At 35.0% G+C, this 22,929-nt stretch overlaps 1 protein-coding gene across 1 annotated transcript in view; it reads left to right on the top strand.

The window, feature by feature from the left end:
* The window catches only part of rgs3a (regulator of G protein signaling 3a), a 197,069-nt gene that overhangs the window by 61,520 nt on the left and 112,620 nt on the right, over nt 1-22,929 (top strand). The window contains exons 12-17 of the mRNA XM_087790739.1: nt 1,869-1,908; nt 3,646-3,756; nt 3,814-4,028; nt 5,765-5,842; nt 9,718-9,829; nt 17,132-17,175. Coding sequence (XP_087646865.1) covers nt 1,869-1,908; nt 3,646-3,756; nt 3,814-4,028; nt 5,765-5,842; nt 9,718-9,829; nt 17,132-17,175 — 600 coding nt within the window. The remainder of the gene's footprint in view (nt 1-1,868; nt 1,909-3,645; nt 3,757-3,813; nt 4,029-5,764; nt 5,843-9,717; nt 9,830-17,131; nt 17,176-22,929) is intronic.

Below are 22,929 nucleotides of genomic sequence, written 5' to 3'. Positions count from 1 at the left end.
CATGACACTGTTTCATGAAGCTTCATAAACTCATCACTATAGATTAGTGTCATCAAAAAACTAATTGGTTGAATTTTACATTTCAAACAAATGCATTGAATTACTTTTTTTTTTAAATTAATTTAATTCAACATTTTCTTTATTGAAAAGTTTAATTTGTTTTTATTGAATAATTTAATTCAATTATTAGTATATTGAATTTTTGAACTTCTTTGTTTTTACAATTATTCAATTAATACATTATAATATTAAAGTCACTTAGTCACAGATTTTGTTACTTTCATTTCAATAATTAAAAAATACATTTTCTAAATTAAGTACAATTTAAAATATATATATATTTATTTTTATTTCATTGCCTTTTAAATTCAATATAAAATTAGGGTATAAAATAGTTTGATCGAATAGCTGTGTACTCTGTTGGTAATGTCTGCTGGTTATGTTAATTAAAAAAAACGAAATGCTTAAAAAACAAAAACTACATGTTTATATATTTATTTTAAATTCAACATTTAAAATGTTAAATTCAATATAGTGATGACACACACATACTTCCATACATTAAATAATATACACAATGTAATCTAGTTTACTTTTATCAAAAAACATTCTTGTTTTGTGAATTGATTACCAAATATTTTCAGATAATGATTCATATATTTGTAACACAAACGTACCTTAAAAATTAAAAAATGTTCTGGTTTTCAACTACATTATCAAGTTGAGATGCTAAGTTAGCATTATTCTGTTAGCATGAGCGCTCGATGAAAACATTGCTAAACAAAAAAAACCTGAAAATGAATTATAAAACCCATAATAATTCATGATGGTTTATTACAAATAGAGTTTATTTAAGGATTTAAAGTTTCAAATTATATTTTTGCCTCAACTGTGTAGAGAAGTAAGAAGTGACCACAGGTGTGCTAATGCTAACGCTAACAAGACCCACAATTCAAGCTGTTTCTGTCAAAGTATTGACGTGTATTTGTTACCAAATATCATTTTAGTTCTTTTCTTAAGCACTCGTGTATTCATCACCTCCTCACTCCATGTTTCCTGAACGCACCTCACGTTATATCCAGACTTTTTTTTTGTTTTTCTTACAAATATCTGCACTGACCAAATACTTGGTTACAAGCGCTCGAAACATGTGTGTACTTAGACGTGTACTTAGACGTGTGCTCCTGAATGCATCGCCTCGTAATGTACATAAAATAAAGTCGTATGAATCCATCCACAGACTCAAAGGCTCATTAGTGTTGACGTGACAAACTTACTAAACAAATTAACCCGAAAAGTCACCGATGTTTCAACATGTCGTGAGAGCGAGTTTTTTTTCACACTTTAGTTAAAGCACCAAACTAACCAAACTAACTAAACTAACCAAAAATGTGACATTTTTCTAGACGAGATACTTCAATACACCGAAGTATTTTCGTTGAAAAAATTGTGTTTTTTAAAAAAAATAGGTCAAGACAAAACTGTCAAAAATCCACCCCTGAGTCATACATTTTCGTGAATTTTCGGTGCCGCTGGTGGTTTGGCTAAAAATACCAAGGAGTCTCTTGGAAATGGGTCAGTTTGGTGAAACGTCACATGGTCGGCGGAGGGATTTAAATCCGACGAGCCGGTGAACACACGCGTGTGACATGTTTGAACTCCGACCTATGAAGCGACGCCGTCCCTCCGTCACTGACCGTCATCACTTATGACGGGAGCTCGGAGCGTTCGTCACGTGACCTCTGACGTGACCTCTGACGTGTCATGTCGGTCCGACGGCGCAAAAAAACTTTATTTACAAATGTATTTTATTTTACGATGTCTTTTTGTTAGGCTTGTAACACAATCTCACGTCACTCTGCTTTCAGATCTTGAGGCCAGTTTACCAAGATAATCAGGCTACTCTGGGTAAGACGTGTGTTTTCACTTCCTCTCAGTTCCTCGCGTTGCGTGGTTTACTCCAGACACTCCGGTTTCCTCCCGCAGTCCAAAAAAACAAACGGTTTTGTGAATTGTGAGATTGTGAGTCTGTCAGGTGCGAGTGTTTGTGTGTCTTATGTTCTCTGCGAATGACTGGCATCCTGGTCATGGTGTCCCCCGCCTGTCGCCCTAAGTAGCTGGGACAGGCTCCAGCCCCCTTGCGATCCCCAAAAGATAACCAGCAGCAGCAGCATATAAAATGAATAAATCAAAACTCCGGGTTCTCTGGTTTCCTCCCACAGTACATTAGTGAGTAGTTGAATGAAAAATAAATTGAGAGGTTTTATTTTTTCGTGTGTTCTGTTCAGTGTGTGCCTCGCCTCTCGCCCTAAGTAGCTGGGACAGGTGCCAGTTTCCCTGTGATCCATTATTCCGACAAGGGAACAATTGATAAAAAAAATAATGATTTAAATGCACTCTATTTTAAAATAAAATAAGGAAAAGAAGATTTTTTTCCGGCCCTGGAAGCATCATTAGCACCAGTAAACTGTATATTTATACATAGTTGAATGAAAATAAAATGTTTTATAGATATTTGCATTAATGATATTGTTATTATTGTTATTGTTATTATTATTATGTCTATATTTATTCATACATTTATTTATATTTATGTATATTTATTTATATATTCTTTATATTTATTCTTCTGTATTAAATAATGCTTCCTGATAGATATTTACATAACTGGAAAAAAAACAAAAAACATTTTAAAAAAAATGTCATTCCTTTTTTTTTACATTTGTGTTCATTGTAACTTTTATGTAACTTCAATATACATTATATATTCTTTAAACAATGACAACCAATGAGATGTTCATATCTGTGTGACAGGTGATAAGAAAATACATTTAATTCCTTCATTTATTTTTACTTTACATTCAACATTTATATTTGACATAAAATGTTACTGAATAAATGTCAATTAATTAAATTAAACTTGGCGCTTGTAAAAAAAAATACAATCTATTGTCTATCCCTGAAACTTGACATGTAAAAATATAAAAAAGTATAATACAAGCAAATAATATAGCATATATTAAAAGGTAATAAGATTCTCTATAATCCTTAATAGTTTTGTATGTATTTAATTGATTAATTATTAGTTTTATTTTAACTAATTAATTATTTTAATGTATTTCATTACACATTTTTGCATGTCCACTTTTATTTCAATTTTAATGTATTTTATTCATCAAATTTTTACTTTTATTATATTTATTTAATTCACTTAAACCATGGATGGATGAATTCAGAATTCAACAGTCTAATAGTAAGTAAGTAAGTAATATTTATTTATACAGCGCTTTTCCAGACCAGGGTCACAAAGCGCTTAAACAATCAAAACAATATTCAATAAAGTATATACTTTAAAGATCAAGATAAAACTGACAACACAACAGGAGTTCCAGAAAATCAAGGAAAAGCCTGAACAAATAAAAACGTCTTAAGCAGGAGGAATGAGTCCCTGAGTCTATTAGTGTTGCATCATGGGAGGAGCATCTGCAGATGTGAGATGATCCTTCAACTCTTAAATTAAATCCTGTGTTTTATTCTCAAGGAAACCAGAGAATTACTGGAGTTTTTACTGTTTTTATTTTCTTTAAAATCTCTAGAACGTTGTCTCTGATCAGTGATAACATGTCGCTCTCTGATCTTCTGGAGCAGCTCGACTGTATCCAACCCGTCAGGCGACAGGAAGTCAGAACCAGAGCGGCGGCAGCGGGAACTACGCCTCAGGGATGAGCGTCGGAGGAGGAGGAGGAGGAGGAGGAGGTGATAGAGGAGGTGATAGAGGAGGAGGAGGTGAAGGAGGAGGAGGTGTCGGCGGAGGTCTTCCGAACCGCACCGCCTTCTTGAGACGCTCCAACAACGCCAAGACCACCAAGACCTCGTCCAGCAACCCCTCGGCGAACAACTACCAGCAACAAAACGCCAACTTCGCGAACTACCAGAACTGCACGATCGTTCGCTCGCACACGCCTCACGCCAACTATGGATACGTCAAAGTGGCGCCGAAGATCCTGATCTTCCCCATCTTTGTCCAGGTCAGTGTCTGGAGGGTTTGGAGCGTCTGGATGTGACTTATCAGCTACTTTGGTTTTATATTTTTACATTTTTGGAGAGAACAAAGGAGGAAAAGTTGTTCACTTGTGTAAATAGTGTTAAATAGACTAAAATACAAGTCGTCCTGATAATTATAATAATACAAACATGTTATATCAACAGTTTCAAGGTTTAAAACAAGACTAAATAAAACTTAAATGTCGTGACTTTTAGTCCAAACTAGACAAAAAAGAAGAGCATGGATGTGACAAATTTAATTTTTTTCCTGTCAATTTGTGTGTGTGAGTCTGATTGTGTGTTTGTATGTGTGCCTTTGTGTGTCTGTCCTTCCATGTGTCTCTCAATTTGTGTGTCTGTCTGATTATGTGTCTGTTCTTTTGTGTGTCTATTTGTATATATATCTATTTGTGTATCTGTCTGTTTGTGTGTCTATTCATTAGTTTGTCAGTCCATTTGTGTGTCTGTTCATTTTTGTGTCTGTTCATTTTTGTGTGTCTGTCTGTTTGTGTGTCTGTCTGTTTGTGTGTCTGTCTGTTTCTGTGTCTGACCATTTGTGTGTCTGTCCATTTGCGTGTCTGTCCGTTTGTGTGTCTGTCCGTTTGTGTGTCTGTCTGTTTGTGTGTCTGTCTGTTTGTGTGAATGTCGGTTTGTGTGACTGTCTGTTTGTGTGCCTATCATATTGTGTGTCTGTCTGTGTTTGAACTACTAAACCTTTTGATTTTGACTTTTTTTCTTCTCTTAATGGACTTGGATCGACAAGAAAACATCAAAGTACTTTTAGAAGTTTTAGAAGTTGTTTTTTCAAGTTGACCTAGAAAATGTGAATAAAAAAGATAGCATCGAGATTCAAATCATTGAAGCTTTAATGTTCTTTATTTGTTATTATTTGCAAAACTATCCATCAAAATAATAATAAAATATAAGATATAAAAGTATAGATCACTTTACATACAAGGACACAATGACAATACAATTTAAGTAATATTATTATAAAATATATTTAATTAAAGGAAAGTTTTGACTGCAGCGGGTTTACCTGTGTGATTGTATTGTGTGTGTGATCTGAACACGTTGTTACTGTTGTGTTACGAGTAACTGACGAGTAACTGACGAGTAACTGACGAGTAACTGACGAGTAACTGACAAGTAACTGACGAGTAACTGACAAGTAATGACAAGTAACTGACGAGTAACTGACGAGTAACTGACAAGTAACTGACGAGTAACTGACAAGTAACTGACAAGTAACTGACAAGTAACTGACAAGTAATGACAAATAACTGACAAGTAATGACAAGTAACTGACAAGTAACTGACAAGTAACTGACAAGTAACTGACAAGTAATGACAAGTAACTGACGAGTAACTGACAAGTAACTGACGAGTAACTGACAAGTAACTGACAAGTAACTGACAAGTAATGACAAGTAATGACAAGTAACTGACAAGTAATGACAAGTAACTGACGAGTAACTGACAAGTAACTGACAAGTAACTGACAAGTAACTGACAAGTAACTGACAAGTAATGACAAGTAACTGACGAGTAACTGACGAGTAACTGACAAGTAACTGACAAGTAATGACGAGTAACTGACGAGTAACTGACGAGTAACTGACAAGTAATGACAAGTAACTGACGAGTAACTGACGAGTAACTGACGAGTAACTGACGAGTAACTGACAAGTAACTGACACTCTTGTGTTTCCTGCTCAAGCCTCTGGATCTTTGCAGCAGGAATTTGATCCTGTCGGAGGAAATGATTCTACATGAGAGCAAACATCACTCCCTGAAGGTCAGTGTCACGAGTGTGTTGAACTATTGTGTGTTGAACTATATTGTGACACACTTTTAGTGTGTTGAACTATTGTGTGTTGAACTATATTGTGACACACTTTTAGTGTGTTGAACTATTGTGTGTTGAACTATATTGTGACACACTTTTAGTGTGTTGAACTATTGTGTTTTGAACTATATTGTGACACACTTTTAGTGTGTTGAACTATTTTGTGTTGAACTATATTGTGACACACTTTTAGTGTGTTGAACTATTTTGTGTTGAACTATATTGTGACACACTTTTAGTGTGTTGAACTATTGTGTGTTGAACTATATTGTGACACACTTTTAGTGTGTTGAACTATTGTGTGTTGAACTATAGTGTGTCTGTTTGTGTGTCTGTCTATTATTGTGTCCGTCCGTTTGTGTCTCTCTATGTTTGTGTTTCCTTCTGTTTGTGTGTCTGTTTATTATTGTGTCCGTCCGTTTGTGTCTCTGTATGTTTGTGTGTCACTCTGTTTGTGTGTCTGTCTATTATTGTGTCTGTCCATTTGTGTCTCTGTCTGCTTGTGTGTCACTCTGTTTGTGTGTCTGTCTGTTATTGTGTCTGTCCGTTTGTGTCTCTGTTTGTGTGTCTGTCTATTATTGTATCACTCTGTTTGTGTGTCTGTCTTTCGGTCTGTTTGTTTGTGTGTCTGTCTATTATTGTGTCACTCTGTTTGTGTGTCTGTATATTATTGTGTCACTCTGTTTGTGTGTCTGTCTTTCGGTCTGTTTGTTTGTGTGTCTGTCTGTTTGTGTCTCTCTATGTTTGTGTTTCCTTCTGTTTGTGTGTCTGTTTATTATTGTGTCTTTCCGTTTGTGTCTCTCTATGTTTGTCTGTCACTCTGTTTGTGTCTCTGTCTATTATTGTGTCTTTCCGTTTGTGTCTCTATATGTTTGTGTGTCACTCTGTTTGTGTGTCTATCTGTTTGTGTCTCTCTGTTTGTGTGTCTGTCTGTTTGTGTCTCTCTGTTTGTGTGTCTGTCCATTTGTGTCTCTCTCTGTTTGTATGTCTTTCCTTTTGTGTGTCTCTCTGTTTTTGTGTCTGTCTTTCATTCTGTTTGTTTGTGTGTCTGTCTGTTTGTGTTTCCTTCTGTTTGTGTGTCTGTTTATTATTGTGTCTGTCCGTTTGTGTCTCTCTATGTTTGTCTGTCACTCTGTTTGTGTGTCTGTCTGTTTGTGTCTCTCTGTTTGTGTGTCTGTCTATTATTGTGTCTTTCCATTTGTGTGTCTCTCTGTTTGTATGTCTGTCCATTTGTGTGTCTCTCTGTTTGTGTGTCTGTCTATTATTGTGTCTTTACGTTTGTGTCTCTATATGTTTGTGTGTCACTCTGTTTGTGTGTCTGTCTGTTTGTGTCTCTCTGTTTGTGTGTCTGTCTATTATTGTGTCTTTCCATTTGTGTGTCTCTCTGTTTGTATGTCTGTCCATTTGTGTGTCTCTCTGTTTGTGTGTCTGTCTATTATTGTGTCTTTACGTTTGTGTCTCTATATGTTTGTGTGTCACTCTGTTTGTGTGTCTGTCTGTTTGTGTCTCTCTGTTTGTGTGTCTGTCTATTATTGTGTCTTTCCATTTGTGTGTCTCTCTGTTTGTATCTCTGTCCATTTGTGTGTCTCTCTGTTTGTGTGTGTGCGTCTGAATCTCAAACTCAAAACCACCTGACAAACGTGTAATAATCATGTAAACTAAGACATCCATATGTATCACATTCTATATATTCTTGTTCATTTCTTACCCCGCGACACACATTTAGTTAAAAAAATAAACCTAAACGTTTGATCATGAAAGCATGACTCGACACAATGGCGTCACAATAATTGACGGCACATGAACGAGGGACACATTGTGTCTCAGAGACTCAAAGCCGTCCATGACTCGGTCTCCTCCGGCCGAGACCAGCATTCATCGCTGCATTGTTGTGTGTGTCACCGAATGTGCTTTTTCAAACATGAAAAATCTCTCTCTAATGATTGTTTTTCCTCAGGAAACTTGTTAGTCATTGAAGGGGAAAGAAAAGGAAAAACTCCTTTGTTCGGCGGAATCAAAGTTTTTCAGAAGCTTTTCTGTCTGAATTTGATTCGCTCGGGAGCCGATGTTCTTATTATTTCTTAACAAGAGAAGATGAAGTCGATCAATGTTGCAAGACTTGCATCGAATGAGTCATTTTTTAGTTTTAATGGAGAGTTTTTTTTGCAAAATATGATAAAAACATTTCATCAGTCAGATTCAAACACTTACATAAGACATCCTGCAAGGGCCTGAAATGATAAAGTATATATGTTTTAACATTGAATTATTAGAGAAAAATGTTTATCCAATACATCAAAAATACATCTTATAAATTTAATATTTTTATTTATTTATTACATTATTAATTCATTATTGTCTGGTGTCACTATAACACCCACGTTTTTATGTTGAATTTTAAAGGCTACCAATTAAAAAATATTGAATTTGGAAAAATGTATATTTACATTTTTGTAATTACAATATCAAACACTATGTGTAAAAACGATAATAAGAAATAAGAAAACTTTTTTTTATTAAATTAAAAAACAATAACCTTTCAATATGAACATTATTGTAATTAACAAAAACAAACCTTTCGAAATATAAATTATTTAATGACATGATTAGAAAATAATCAAATTAAAAAATAAATACATGTAAATATCCTGGTGGTACTTATATAGTTCTATATGTATTAAGCATCTAATATTCCCCAGAAAAATGTTAACACTTTCACAACAAGATACTCTTTCAATCCATTTTCCCTTCATTCTTTATTTGTAATTTCTAAGCTATAGAGTTCAACTGAATATTTACTTCACCCGGAACATGTATAGGCTTCACTGACTAGATATAAAAGCAGAAATTTAGGGAAATTTCTTATTATTAAATAAACATTTCTTTATTTTTTTCAACAGCAGTGTGCGTAACCCGGCAGTAACACGGTAGTTAGACTGCTTGATAAAAGAATAAAAAATAACCAGCCTACAAGAAGAGTCATTCTATTGACGTGTAAGAATCCTTAGATAAGCCGCACCATCGTATAAGCCTCAGGGTTGATTTATTTATAATGTGTGGGACAAAAAAAAGTAGCATCTTATGGTCTGGAAATGACACTAACTGACATTGAGTGCAATCTGCAAAGCATCATGGGTAATGATATCAATGTGCATACCAGATTAATAATAATTATATAATTATAATTAATATTTCCAGTGAAAGAAAAACTAGTATTTTCAATGACGAAAGAGGCCAATTTATTTTTAATATTTACAAAACTCTAACAGGAAGTATAGTAGACTCTTAAGATGTCGTCTTCTTGTTTATCTTAAATATCTCTTTGTGTTTCTTATTGTTTTTTATTGTTATTGTTATTGTTATTGTTATTGTTATTGTTATTGTTATTTTATTTTATTTTATTTTATTTTATTTTATTTTTTACTTTATTTTATTCTGTTAATAGTGCTAATTTTCTAATACTGTAAATAATTTGTATATTTTTAAGATCGTTTTATTTTATTTTATTTTATTATCTCCTTACTATTTCTTTTTTTCCATGCACTTTATTTTCATTGTCCTGCTGCTGCTGTTGTAAAAGTGTGTTTCCCCTCTGGGGATGAATAAACGTTTTCTATTCTATTCTATTCTATTCTATTTTCAACTAAATGTATTTAATTCAGCTTCAGTTTTCAGTGTCATGGGGCGTCTCTTGTTCCGTAGCTTACCGTAAACACTTAAACATCTTAATAGTTCACGAGATTATCAGTGATAAACTTTGATCAGACCGACCTCGTAACTCACCATCTTCTCTTGATCTCACCTGAGTCTGTGTTGTCTGTCAGGTGACGGTGTTCGTGTACAGCGACCTGATGCTGGTGACCCGCGAGGACGAGCCCGGACGCTGCAACGTCCTCCAGAGTCCCTTGTTCCTCCGACACCTGCGTCTCCAAGACGGTAGGTGGCTTTTGAATCTATTCTATAGGTGCGCTTTACTCACATGAGGATGAAGTAAAACGGAATGTTAAATATGGATCCATCCAGTAAACCAAAGCATCTGAAAAGAACCAGGGACCAGGGGAGGCAGGTGAGGCAGTGCCTCACCTCTCAATGCGCAATCCATAACAACCTGCTTTGATACGTGCAATTGACGTGCACTGGTTGCCGTATCTCTGAATGTCGCCAATATAATGTTCACAGATACGTTTATTTGCCTTGGTTTTCCACAGTCTGGCTGATGTTTAAACATTAAAGTTTAATGTTTTTAAGGGTCTTATTTAGTTTCGCTGATCCGAAATACAACCGCGAAAAAAAGGCAAAGCTTGAGGCACACACTAATGAGCCTCCACAAACTACTTCACATCTCCATTAAGGCGGAGAGACTTTTAAAACTAAAGTAAATAACGTGGACTTTTACAGCAAAGTAGCGGACGTTTGTGTGGAGAAGGAAAAGCGTAAAGACTTTATCTACAGATAAAAATAAGACCAGAAACGGTTTTAATTCTAATCTCATAAAAAGAAAAAAAAAGGGATAAGACTAAGAAATATACAATAGAATATTTAAAAACTAGTTTTTGGCTTTAAATAAAATATTATTTGTTTTCCTCACGCTTAAATTGACCCATTTAATACTCATTATTTTACTTTTTCACCATAATAAACATTGTTCCTGTTTTGCGTAAATCTAACCAATCACGGAAGGTTTAAGGCAATATTGACCAATCGGAAGCAACAAAAGGCGTCGCTCGCGATTCTTCCTTCTTGATCCAAACTTAAATCTAGATAGTTCTCGCTAAACTTTACGATAAATTCCACAAGAAATTATTAATTAAATCACATATTTTTTAAACTTTGAATGTATGTGTAGAAAGCTGATGATATATGAAATAAACCAGTATCCAATTGAATTAAAGACATCTGCCATGAGGTACCTGTGAACGACTTATGAGTCTGGATCACAATTGTCGAACCCCTTTGGAAACACTTTTTCTTCCATATTTGTTGTTTAAAACTTTATGTAAAAGTGAAAGATTCACAAAAACTTCCTGAGAAAACAGATTAGTTGTTGATGTTTTTTTCAATCAACTGGAAAACCTTTTATAATTGTGTCCGGTTGTTTAGACCATGACGTTTCTATTTCACTGCTGCTAAATGAATGGAGGGTAACTTGAACTAATTCTAATATGTTTCAATACGTTTTAAGTGTAAAATAATGGTGTTTAAAATCCCCTTTATGGACTTGGAAAACATCCAGAATCAGAATTGAAAAGCAGAATTGAAAAAGCTGCTGGAATGTTTTTCATTTGTTTCAAAATAAGTCCTTAATTATTATTATTATTATTATTATTATTATTGTTATTGTTATTGTTATTGTTATTGTTATTGTTATTATGCGTCTGACGTGCAATTTCCTTTATTTTCCGCCTCTTCTCTTCTTTAATAGAGTTTTGTTTCCCCCTTTTTGTTTTTATATTCTTTAATTATCAATCAATTAATTCAAATCTTAATTATTTTTATTGATGTTATCTCAAGGTGACCTGGTGGTCGTTCACCTTGACCCAGAGACAACACAAGGGATACCACAAACACATTTTTTTTCGATGAAGCTCCGTGAAGCGTTCATTTTCAGTCCACAAGGTGGCGTCCTTTGCTGTGTATATATATATTATTTTTTTTAATGAAACCTAATAATGTCACAGCCATGAGCGCCCCCTACTGGCCTCCTAAAACTGACGACACTGCTTCACGAAGCTTCGTCACCAGTTTAAAGGATTCAAAATGAAAGCACAACACGCTGTGACCAGACGGAGGATATTTGGGGAAACTCTGCCCAAGTTTTTCTATCGCTTTGTCCCTTTATCTGGCCGACGTGTAAACATCATCCCTCCAGCAGGAATAGCAACGACTGCCCAGTCAAATAAATAAGGATACGATTTAATAACAATGTTTTTAGCAGAGGACGAGGTTGAGCCGTAACAAAAACTTGGAGGTCCTGTTGAAGTTCAGGATCATAAAGTAGAGTTTGTTATCGTCGTCTTTCTGGCCGCGTCACGTGTGTCTTACACATGTCGACAGATTTGAATCAGCCGATGGAAAAATACACATGTTGATAAAAGAGCAGCAGAAGTAGGTAAAAAAGTGATAATGTCAGCAGAGAATTTGGCCTTATACTGTATATTAAAGCATTTACAAAGAACACTTAAGTCTTTTAATGTTGCTCATAAAGTGTAAAATATATACGTAAAACTTAAGGCTCATTTTATTTGGACTACATAGCTTTAAAATAATAAAAATACTTATTTACTAGCAACCTGAGACATGTGCACTTGTTAAAAGTTGAACCTGTTTTAGAGCAACTATAGTAAGTAAGTAAGTAAAGGTTATTTGTAAAGATATTTCTAGACCAGGGTCACAAAGCACTTTAACAAACAATAACAACACACAGTTACTTCTTGTTAAGATAGAATTCTAGAAGATAGAAAATGTTCAAAAGAAACAACATATAATTCAATGAAAAGGTGATTGGCATTGATGTTACATTAATTCAATAATTAGCCTGAAATAATTAAAAATCACACTGATCAGTTTAATCTCTTAATTTATTTTTTTTAGAAATAAAATTTCAAATTTTGATCCCTTTTGTGATTGAGTAAAGCAAAGAACATTGACTGTCAAAGAGTCGAGATGTGTTTTTAATGGAGACAACGTGAGAAGATTTTGATTGAATTTGCTCTGATCTGAGTCTCAAGCAAATGACAGAGTTGATAAGAAGAACTTAAACGAACAAGATGATGTTATTGTCAGCTTTAATCTGCAAAATAAAAAAACAAATAAATGGATTTCAATGAAGGAAGTCTCTATGGTGTTTTTCTAGAAATCACCATCAGGATCCACAACTATTTTAAAGGATATTTCACTCTTTAAACGGAGCGTTAGTGGAAGCAACACTGTCTTCTTTGTTTGCTGTGTGTTGTGCAAGTGAGTTCTCAAAATAAATAAATAAGAAGGTATAGTGGTTGTGGCCTGAAGAAGTTGAGGGTTTAACGCCAGCTCCAGATACGATTCGGTTGTTGTGTCCCTGAGCAAGACACTAAGCCCTTTGCTCTTGAATGTAGCTGCGTTGCAGCCTACTCCTACCGGCTTGTGATTGTATGTGTGAATGGGTAAAATAAGTTGTAAGATGTAGAGAAGCATTTGTTAAATATAAAACTACAAATTAAAGGATAAATTATAAAAAATAAACTACGTCCTTTCCATACAGAAGTAAGAACTATTATAATAAATATAACATCTATAAAAATAATTACATTCAAGACAATAATCTGAATTAAAATCTCACTATGAGAGACGTTTATTTCAAGATACAGTCAAATATATACATATTTCTTTATGGTTATAACTTGCAACTCACATCCAGTTTAACCTAAATTTTAAATCCTTCTGATTCAACATTTTCTCAAAAATACACTTTTCAGTTTTATTTAGTCTGGAGAGAGTTTAAAAATATCCACAAGATGGCTCTTCTGTCAATATTGCTTCTTGTGCCAGCAGCTAAAAACCTCCCGCCCTCTCCCAGGATTTATCGCAGGAGAAACACAACGAGTGAAAACAGGAAGTCGAAAAATTCCCGAAATGTGGCAAACAAGCGAGAGAGAGGAAGCCCTCGATTCAGACACTGTGGGATGCCCACTGTGACATCTCCACGCTGGGATCACCCACTGGTTTTATCCACTTAAACTTAGGCCTCAGCTTTTGACTTTAGATGACACACACACACACACACACACCTACACACACACACACTCCACCCCACCTCACTGCCTGTCATTGTTATTTTGACTCGGCGTCTCTCTCAGGAAAGAGGCGCCGGGGGATTGTGTTTGTTTCAGTCAGGGTGTGTTTAACGTGTGTGTGTGTGTGTGTGTGTGTGTGTGTGTGTGTGTGTGTGTGTGTGTAATGGCCTAAGTTCAATACAGCAGCTTCCCCGTGTTCCTGTCATCCTGATCACGAGCGTGGGAATCACAGATTTGGAATAAAACGCCCGCAGAATCAAACACTTCTCTGTTCACATGATTGATGCTTTGAAATTAAACATCTGCCATCTTGTTTCTTCGCTGTAGAAACAATGTTTAAACATCCAGAAATATATATTTTTATGATAAAAATGTAGATATATATACTACATAAAGTCAGTACCAGTGGAAAAAAAAGTTTTAATATTTTACTTATTAATATTTAGTATTTATTTATTATGAACTTCTGTGACTACTTACATTTCATCAATATATTAAATAATTTAAATAATTTAAAGGTTTTAGATGTATTTAATATGGAGTTTTAGAAAAAACAAATTATTTCTGTGTTATAAGATCACAGTTTATCATATTGGGTTGATGTTACTATGTATTTAAAATAATAGAAATTAATTAATTCAGAAATAATGTAATATGTGCTAACTAAAAGTGTTGTAGCAAATTGTTGTAGCAAAAAAAAGTATTTTCTCACGAAAATTAGATTTAGAAAAACGTGGGTTTACTGCCCCCTGTGGGACTGGTGCATAAGTAGGATACTTGAATACTTGAAGTTCAAACATTTTTGTCAAAATGAGATAAAATAAATAAATAAAATAAAAATAATTCAATAGTTTGTCGTATTAATTTAAAATAAGTGGTGATCTGACGTTTAACTATTGAGCCCTCTAAGGTCATTTTGTGTTTATAAAAAGGATAATTTTTATTTAATTATAATAATTTTAAATGATTTAAATAATAAATAAACATGACACGCTATCATGTATAAGCTCGTCATTCCCAGCATGCATTGCTGCACACATACATTTGAGTTGAGACCCTAAAGCGCCATTTTAAAGCACTATATAATGTAAGTAAGTAAGTAATTTATATTTGTAATTATGATGTTTTATAACATTTTATCCTTGCGGTAGTTTTTATTTATCAGATGAAATCTAATTTGTCACGTAAATGATTGAAATCGCGGATCAAACCGGTTGATTTAATGTTATGTTCGCTTATATTCATTGAATAACAGCATTTTAGATTGTATTCTATTTGATTTATTTTTAATTTAATCTTTCATTGTGCGAGTGAAAGATCGTTAAATATAACTTTATAGATCAGTTGACGTTTTGTTGTTACTCTTGTGCCACTGGGGGGTGCTGTTGTTCAGCAAGCCGTTTTTTCTTGCATCGAAGAAGAAACAACGCGAACATAAAATACATCAGAAATATGTAAGTATATGAAAGTATTTGTAAACCTACACATGGATATGAATATAATGCCTATCTTCCTAAAACTATTTTATTTATTTATTTAAATATATTATTAAATTAAAAACAGTGGCGAAAAGAATGTAAGAATGTCTAATTCATATTTACTGTAAACAAATTAAAGTATAGAAATGTGTGCAGAATAAATTAAATTTTGACCTTTGATAAACTTACTCACTTTTAATAAATGTTGTAAATGACAAGAAAAAATAATAATAGATCCCTTCAGTTCACGTAAACTCTCCATTTTTGTTTTCATCATGTAGAGACACCACTTACAAAGTTATATAATTATAGAATAATATGTTTAAATCCTTGTTAATAATCAACTGTTTCTTTTCTTTTCTTCAACTTAAAATAATGATTTAGTTTCTTGAGGTCAAATAATAATTCCAATCCCACAAAGACGCATAAATAATGTATATTTTGTTAGGAAAAATACAAGAGAGGAATTAGATTATTACAGAAAGTCATTTTTCCCACTTTATTAGAATTTTTAATGAGCAAAGTATTTTTCTCAAGTGCCCTGAGGTGTTAAATAAATCATGGAGGTGGCAATTGCCTCACAAAGACAAAACAAGGGATTATTAAGATAAAAAAATACATTTCTGTTGCAGTTTCTTTGACTGTTTATTAAAATACTTTGGTGAACAAAGTATCATCGACAATATAATCTGTCACGCACGTACTAAATACCCTTGATTCATACATGTTTTAGATGGAATATATTATTGTAATATATGCGCATCATTTTTGTCAGGTAATAAAAAAAAGAAATATTCAAACAACAGCTGTTTGATACTTTGACCTTTTCTCCAGAAACGCTTTCTGTTAAATCATGATTTTCTTCATCTGTTCTCACAAGATTCTTCTTCTTTAACCTTTCCATGCTTGTTCATCCAGTTCCCAAGTGTAGCATCGTCTTACGTTGTCAACTTAATGAAACAGACTCTGAACAGTTTTATAAAAACAGCAACAGGTGTCTTGAATATCCAGAATTAAACTTTGATTATCTCAATTGTTAAAGTGATACTATAGTGATCATTCATTTTCTACTCACCGACTAAGTGTTGGGATTATTTATTATTGTATTAGTTTAGTATTTATTATTTATAGTAATCTGTTCCTTTTTATATTTATAGGCAAAAATGTTTGTTAATTTTAATATAGCGATTGGAGCTCAGTTGTCTTCATCTTCATCTTTGTCCAAAAAGACACTTAAAAACATCCAAATACCTCCTTATACTGCTCGTCTGTAACGTCCTTCTTGTATTGAAGCCTCGACATAAAGGAAAAAAAAGTATATATTTTTAGCAAAGGATCTCAGGCTGTCGGCTTCAGTGACAAATGTCTCCAGATTGAAACTCATTGCAAGTGTCGTGTGCAGGATTTACTTGGATAGTCTGAGATAATCCAAAAAACAACCTAAAATAAAGACTTGTTTAACATTTTTGTTATGATATATTTTTTTTTAATTCTTGTTTAACAATTTCTAATGTCTTTTTGGATGAAGACGGAGACAACTGAGCTCCAGTCGCTATATTAAAATAAACAAACATTTTCGTTTATAACTCTAAAAAAGAACAGATTACTGTGAAAATAATCCGAACCCTTAGTCGACATGTTGATGAGTAGAAAACGAGTGAAGTTTGAATTCATCACTTTAGTTACATCAAGTCTTGCACGTTTCTATTCATTAGTATCTGCAGCTTAGAGGACGTGTTGAACTCATTGGAGGATTGACACAAAATCAATGTGGATTATTGTCCCCTGTGAAGATGCCAGTGTTTAAAGTTCCACTAATGTGTTGATTTAAGTGTGTCTTAAATAGATGTTGGACTCTATTGTATCATCAGTGTCTGTTTGTACAAAACTCTCTTTACATTGAAATACGTGGACGACCGGACGCTCTTTATGTTCCGTAAAAACAAACGTGATCAAAGGCTAACGCTTTGTTTCTTCCCTTTTCACAGATTACGCCGAAGAGCTCCGATTCTACCTGATCCACATGACGGAGGTAAGAAGACAAACGTGTGAAAAAATTTTCTGTTGAAAGAAAGTAGAACAACATTGAAAAGAAGAAAGAAAAGGAGCCTCTAATGAAAAGAGCTTCGTCTTTTTAACGGCTGTGAAGTGTTTGTTTGTGGAGGAAATTGCATTAGAGGGAAGAGTCAGACATAAACAATAGGATATAATGAAAACATCTTTTTCTCTGAGTTTGTTCAGCGATCGATCAAAAGATTGGTTTCCAACTTTCTTACTTGAGAGATTTTAGAATTAAATTTTTTCCCCCGATCAAGGTCGTCTAGTTTGATTCTTACGTTGACCTGTAACGTAAACTGAGGGTGAAACATGATTGATCTTCATAAAGACGTCTAGAAATGATGATATTAAAACTCTGATCTTTTAAAACCAATCTATAGTGATGGGCTGATGACGTATCATTTCACACGTGTCTTTACTTTGAAAGACCAATAGGTGGCGCTCTAAGTTTGATGATAGAATCGGTAGATCAGAGCCAAAGATTATAAATCGGAGAGTGACATCTAGTGGCCTTTCAAAAGAATACGCCGTATCACTATACATCACCAGCTGTTTCATGAAGCCTCATCAACACATCGCTTATGATTTTACCTTTTTTTTTTATGCACAAAAATACATCCTTCTTTTTTCCATCAAATCTTATCAGCATTTAATCTAAGCCGCAAATAAATTAAACCTTTGAGTCGTACGTTTGAGATCCATGGTTTAAATGAAGACCAAAAAACAACAACATATTAACAACTTTAAATGAGATGAACTTTCAATCACTTTCTGACTCTACAACTCTATATTGTTTCCTCTCACTCCCTCACACTGAACTCATCACTGAAGCTCCGTCATCATCGTGCCAGACGTCATTTTCTGCATTCAGAAACATTATTATTCTACTGAGACGCCTGCTGTTGACTCATGTGCAGGTGAACCTTGTCTTGGTTTGGGCCCAACTTTTGGTTGTTTTTTGACACTGAACAAAATGCTTTGGTTGTACCAGAGTATCAAGACATGCTTGTATTTGGTTGCCAAGTTTTGGTTGCCAAGTGGTAAATCACAAGACTGGATAATGCTCTTTGTGATTGGCTCATACGTGATTTCCTCATGTAGGAAAATATATATATATATATATATATATATATATATATATATATATATATATATACACTTTCACATGTGTCTCTGTTTGGGTTGCGTGACGGACAAAACAGTTCATTTGATTAACTTAGTTAACTGAGTCTAGTTCACTTCAATTAAGTGTTTTATTTAGTTCATGATCCTAACTGTAGTTCTTCAGTTTAGCCACTAGAGAGCACTAGTAAACGTTTTAATTGAATTGTTTTGCGGCTCAGCTTTAGGATGTAGATTCATAAAAAGTGTAATTCTGATTCATTCTTAAAAACAAACTGGATTTGTATTTTATTACCTTCACATTTTTTCGTTTTACATAAAAAAGAAAGAAGAAAATTGCCTCTTTTTTCTTTATTTTTATGTAAGAAAACAGCTTGGAGTGAAAACAATTACCAGCTTAAAAATTGAACTCAAGATTTTTAATATCATTATTTTTGTTAGAGTTGATCTTAGAAAACTGTTTTTCAGAAAATAAGTATTATTTGGAGATGGTAACAAAGTAAAGATGTCAGTATTTGGCAACAATATCAAAAGTTCTTATTTATATCATATTTTTTAATTTTCTAGAACAGCTGAAGTGACTTTATCGATCCAATAAAGTCTTTCTGATTCACGTCATTTCCACACAAAGAACATATTTCCGTTTGAAACAACAGCGCCTCTGAATGTTGGCTGCAAATGTCTGCTCATCTGGTTCATCTTCATACTGAGCAACTCTCTAAACACCACATGACGCAGTGACACTCTCACATGCACACACACACACATGTACACATGCACATGCACATGCACATGCACATGCACATGCACATGCACACACACACACACACACACACACACGCACACGCACACGCACACGCACACACACACACAAGTTGTCACTAGTTCCATCTTTGAGAAGTGTTTGCTAACCTCATTAGCAGCTTATGAATCTTTTAAAGAGCTTCTATATTCTCTGTGCTGCGAACATAAAGGAAACGTGTTCACGGTCCAGTTATAATCGCTCATGAATAGAAAGTGTTGCCTGAGACTCGATGATGTTTCACCAGAACGATGCTGAATGTTGTTACTTCAGCTCCTCTGGGTTTTATTCAACTTTGTTCAAGACTTTGATTCAACTTCCTGTCTTGTTCGGGTCACATCTGACAGATTTATGACTTAAACCGTTGTTTATATTGTGTTTTATTATATGTTGGTCTGTACGTAACATGAGAACATGTGAAGATCAACTCTTTCTTTGACCTTGCAGTGCTTTATTCGACCTTGTTACTCCCGTTCAACAATGAATGACATTATATTCATCAGTCAGAAGAAAAAACACAAAAACACACCAACACATTAGAAATACACACACTACACCCCAACACAACACACACACATGAAAAATAGTAAAAAAAAACACACACATACGTGCCAGCCCAAAAAAGAAAGAAATAAACACAACCAACAACACAACAAATTGTCATCCCAGCAACGAAAACATCACACACAAAAACAATAAAAAAAGAAACACACACCTCCCCAACACAAAAACCCACACATCTCATCCTAACACAGAAACCAACACAAAAAAACCACACAGACCCCACCCCAATATAGAAAAAAATAAAAACAATCCCAACACAAAAACACACACACACATGCCAACGCAATACAAAAAACAAATAAACACAACCCCAACATAAAAACTCACATGTCCCCCAATACGCAAAGAAATACATCCCAACACAAAAACACAAACACGCCACCCCAATACAGAAACAAATGAACACAAACCACCCCAACACAAAAACACTCATGTCAACCCAGAACAGAAACAAATAAACTACACACCCCAACACAAAACACACATGACCCCAATACACAAAGAAACACGCACCAACACAAAACACACACATGCCACCCCAATACGCATGCCATTCCAACACTCAAACAACACACTCCAACACCAAAACAAACACATGCCACCCCAGTACAGAAAAAAACACACACCACCCCAACACAAAAACATGCACATGCCACCACAACACAAAGAAATACACACCACCTTAACACAAAAACACACATGCCATCCCAACACAGAAACCAACACACCAACAGCAAAAAACAAACATATGCTACCAAAGTACAGAAAGAATAACAAACTACACCAACACAAAAACACACCCATGCCACCCCAATACAGAAACCAACACGAAACACACATAGACGACCCAAGGACAGAAAGACACACACACAGCACCCCAACACTAAAACACACAAATTCCACCCTAGTACAGAAATAAATAAACTACACACATCCCAGCACAAAACACACACATGCTCCCAAAACTAGAAACGAAGATACCCACAAAACAGAAAAATACTCACCATCAGCCCAACACAGAATAACACAAACAATACCACCGCAACACAACAATACACACAGGCAACCCCATCTAATTGGTGGTGATTTGAGGGTTTTGTGTTAATTCACAAGCAGTTAAACAGACATGGCTTCAGTGCATCTTTAATACACGTGTAATTACTGCCAATAATAAGCTAATTTAATATTATTGTTAATTTCTGTTCCTGGTGATAAAGTGTCTGTTGTGAGGATGTTTGCGTAACATCAGAACACGAGACGCGAAACAACCGAAAAAGTCTAAAAATACCTTGTGTTTTGAGCCTCACGCTAACGTTTATTAGCGCGGTGATGCAGACCAGGCTCGTGGTGATAACATAGAAATATGCTTCCTCTCTCAAGGGAGCACAACACCACATATGTGGCTCCTTCTGCCCCAGTTCTCCCAAATGACTCAATCGTCAACAGATCTTCTCACTCGAACACAAGCTCCGTCAGTGACCAGCCTGGTCTCTCGCACACTCTCACTACGACCTTGATGCGTCTTTCTTTCACCTTCACTTCAATATCTCTGGATGGAGTTTCTTAAACTTCATGCACGGCCCGATCTCCGTCTTCTCCTGCCCTTGTCCTCCCTGTGGGTCGTTCGCTCTAAAAGAGGAGTCGATCTAACCCAGATTTACATGTGCAGTGTGTGTGGTGTGTGTGTGTGTGTGTGTGTCGGAAACAGACAAAGAGTGTGTGAAGTGAGTCAGTGACGCAGGAAAGAAAGAAAGAAAGGTTTTCGTAGGTAAATGAAAAGCAGAAGACAGGCCGACGGTTCGTTAGATTTCGTGGCTGCTCCGCTGCATCCAGGTCAGTATCAAGACATCCAGGCGTGATGGGCAACTTAGCCGACCGGGTCGGGCCCAAGAGGACCTTCGTCAGGGGGAAGAACTCCCTGCAGAAGCACCTGCTGCCCGACGCTGGAGATGTAAGTGCTGCTGCTTCACCATCTCCTCGTGTCGTCACAGCTTATTCTTTTATTTTCCTTTTTTTTTTAGGTTACATAAAACATTTTTAGGATATCTATGATTTTTATGATATCAGATTCTACTGAACAATTTACTTACTTAATTTATTTATTTTAGTGTTGCACTGATTAAAAATGTTATACGTTTATTTTGTGTTGGGCTGATTAGTAAGTAAGTAAGTAAGTAATATTTATTTATATAGCGCTTTTCCAGACCAGGGTCACAAAGCGCTTTAACTTTTATGTTTTGTGGGTGTCTATGTGTATTCTTTTTTCTGGTCTTGGGAGTATACAGTATGTGTGTTTTGTGTTGTGATATGTGTATGTTTCTGTATTGGGGTGGAATTAGTGTGTTTTTTTTTTGTTGGTTTCTGTTCAAGGGAGGTGGGTGTGTGTGTTTTGTGTTGGGGTGTGTAGTGGCATGTTTTTGGTTTTGTGTTAGTTTCTGTGTTGGGGTGGCATTTGTGTTTTTTGTTTGGTTTGTGTTTATTTGTTTATGAATTGGGGTGACATGAGCATGTTTTTGTATTGTGATAGTTTATGTTTGTTCCTGTGCTGGGGTGGCATGTGTGTTTTTGTTCCTGTATTTGGGTGGCATGAGTGTGTTTTTGTATTGGGGTTGTTTATGTTTGTTTCTGTGTTGGGGTGACATGAGCATGTTTTTGCGTTGTGATAGTTTATGTTTGTTCCTGTGCTGGGGTGGCATGTGTGTTTTTGTTAGGTTTGTGTTTATTTGTTCCTGTATTTGGGTGGCATGAGTGTGTTTTTGTATTGGGGTTGTTTATGTTTGTTTCTGTGCTGGGGTGGCATGAGTGTGTTTGTGTATTGGAGTTGTTTATGTTTGTTTCTGTGTTGGGGTGGCATGAGTGTGTTTGTGTATTGGAGTTGTTTATGTTTGTTTCTGTGCTGGGGTGGCATGAGTGTGTTTGTGTATTGGAGTTGTTTATGTTTGTTTCTGTGCTGGGGTGGCATGAGTGTGTTTGTGTATTGGAGTTGTTTATGTTTGTTTCTGTGTTGGGGTGGCATGTGTGTTTTGGTTGTGTTTGTGTTTGTTTGTGTATTGGGGTGACATGAGCATGTTAATTTGTTGAGGTTATTTATGTTTGTTTCTGAGTTGCTCCACTAGTCTCCATTAGTTTGCAAATGGCCTCTAATGAAATCTCCAAGGATCTTCTTCACAACACTTTTCTTCTCCTTTTACAGTTTGACTTTTGCTCATTTCCTCCTAAGAGCCTCTTTAGCAGCAGAAA

Source organism: Callionymus lyra, chromosome 5 (genome assembly GCF_982586985.1).
Source record: "Callionymus lyra chromosome 5, fCalLyr1.hap1.1, whole genome shotgun sequence".
NCBI lineage: Eukaryota > Metazoa > Chordata > Actinopteri > Syngnathiformes > Callionymidae > Callionymus > Callionymus lyra.
Note: the sequence above shows the minus strand (reverse complement) of the source record. Positions and strands in the feature narration are given on the sequence as shown.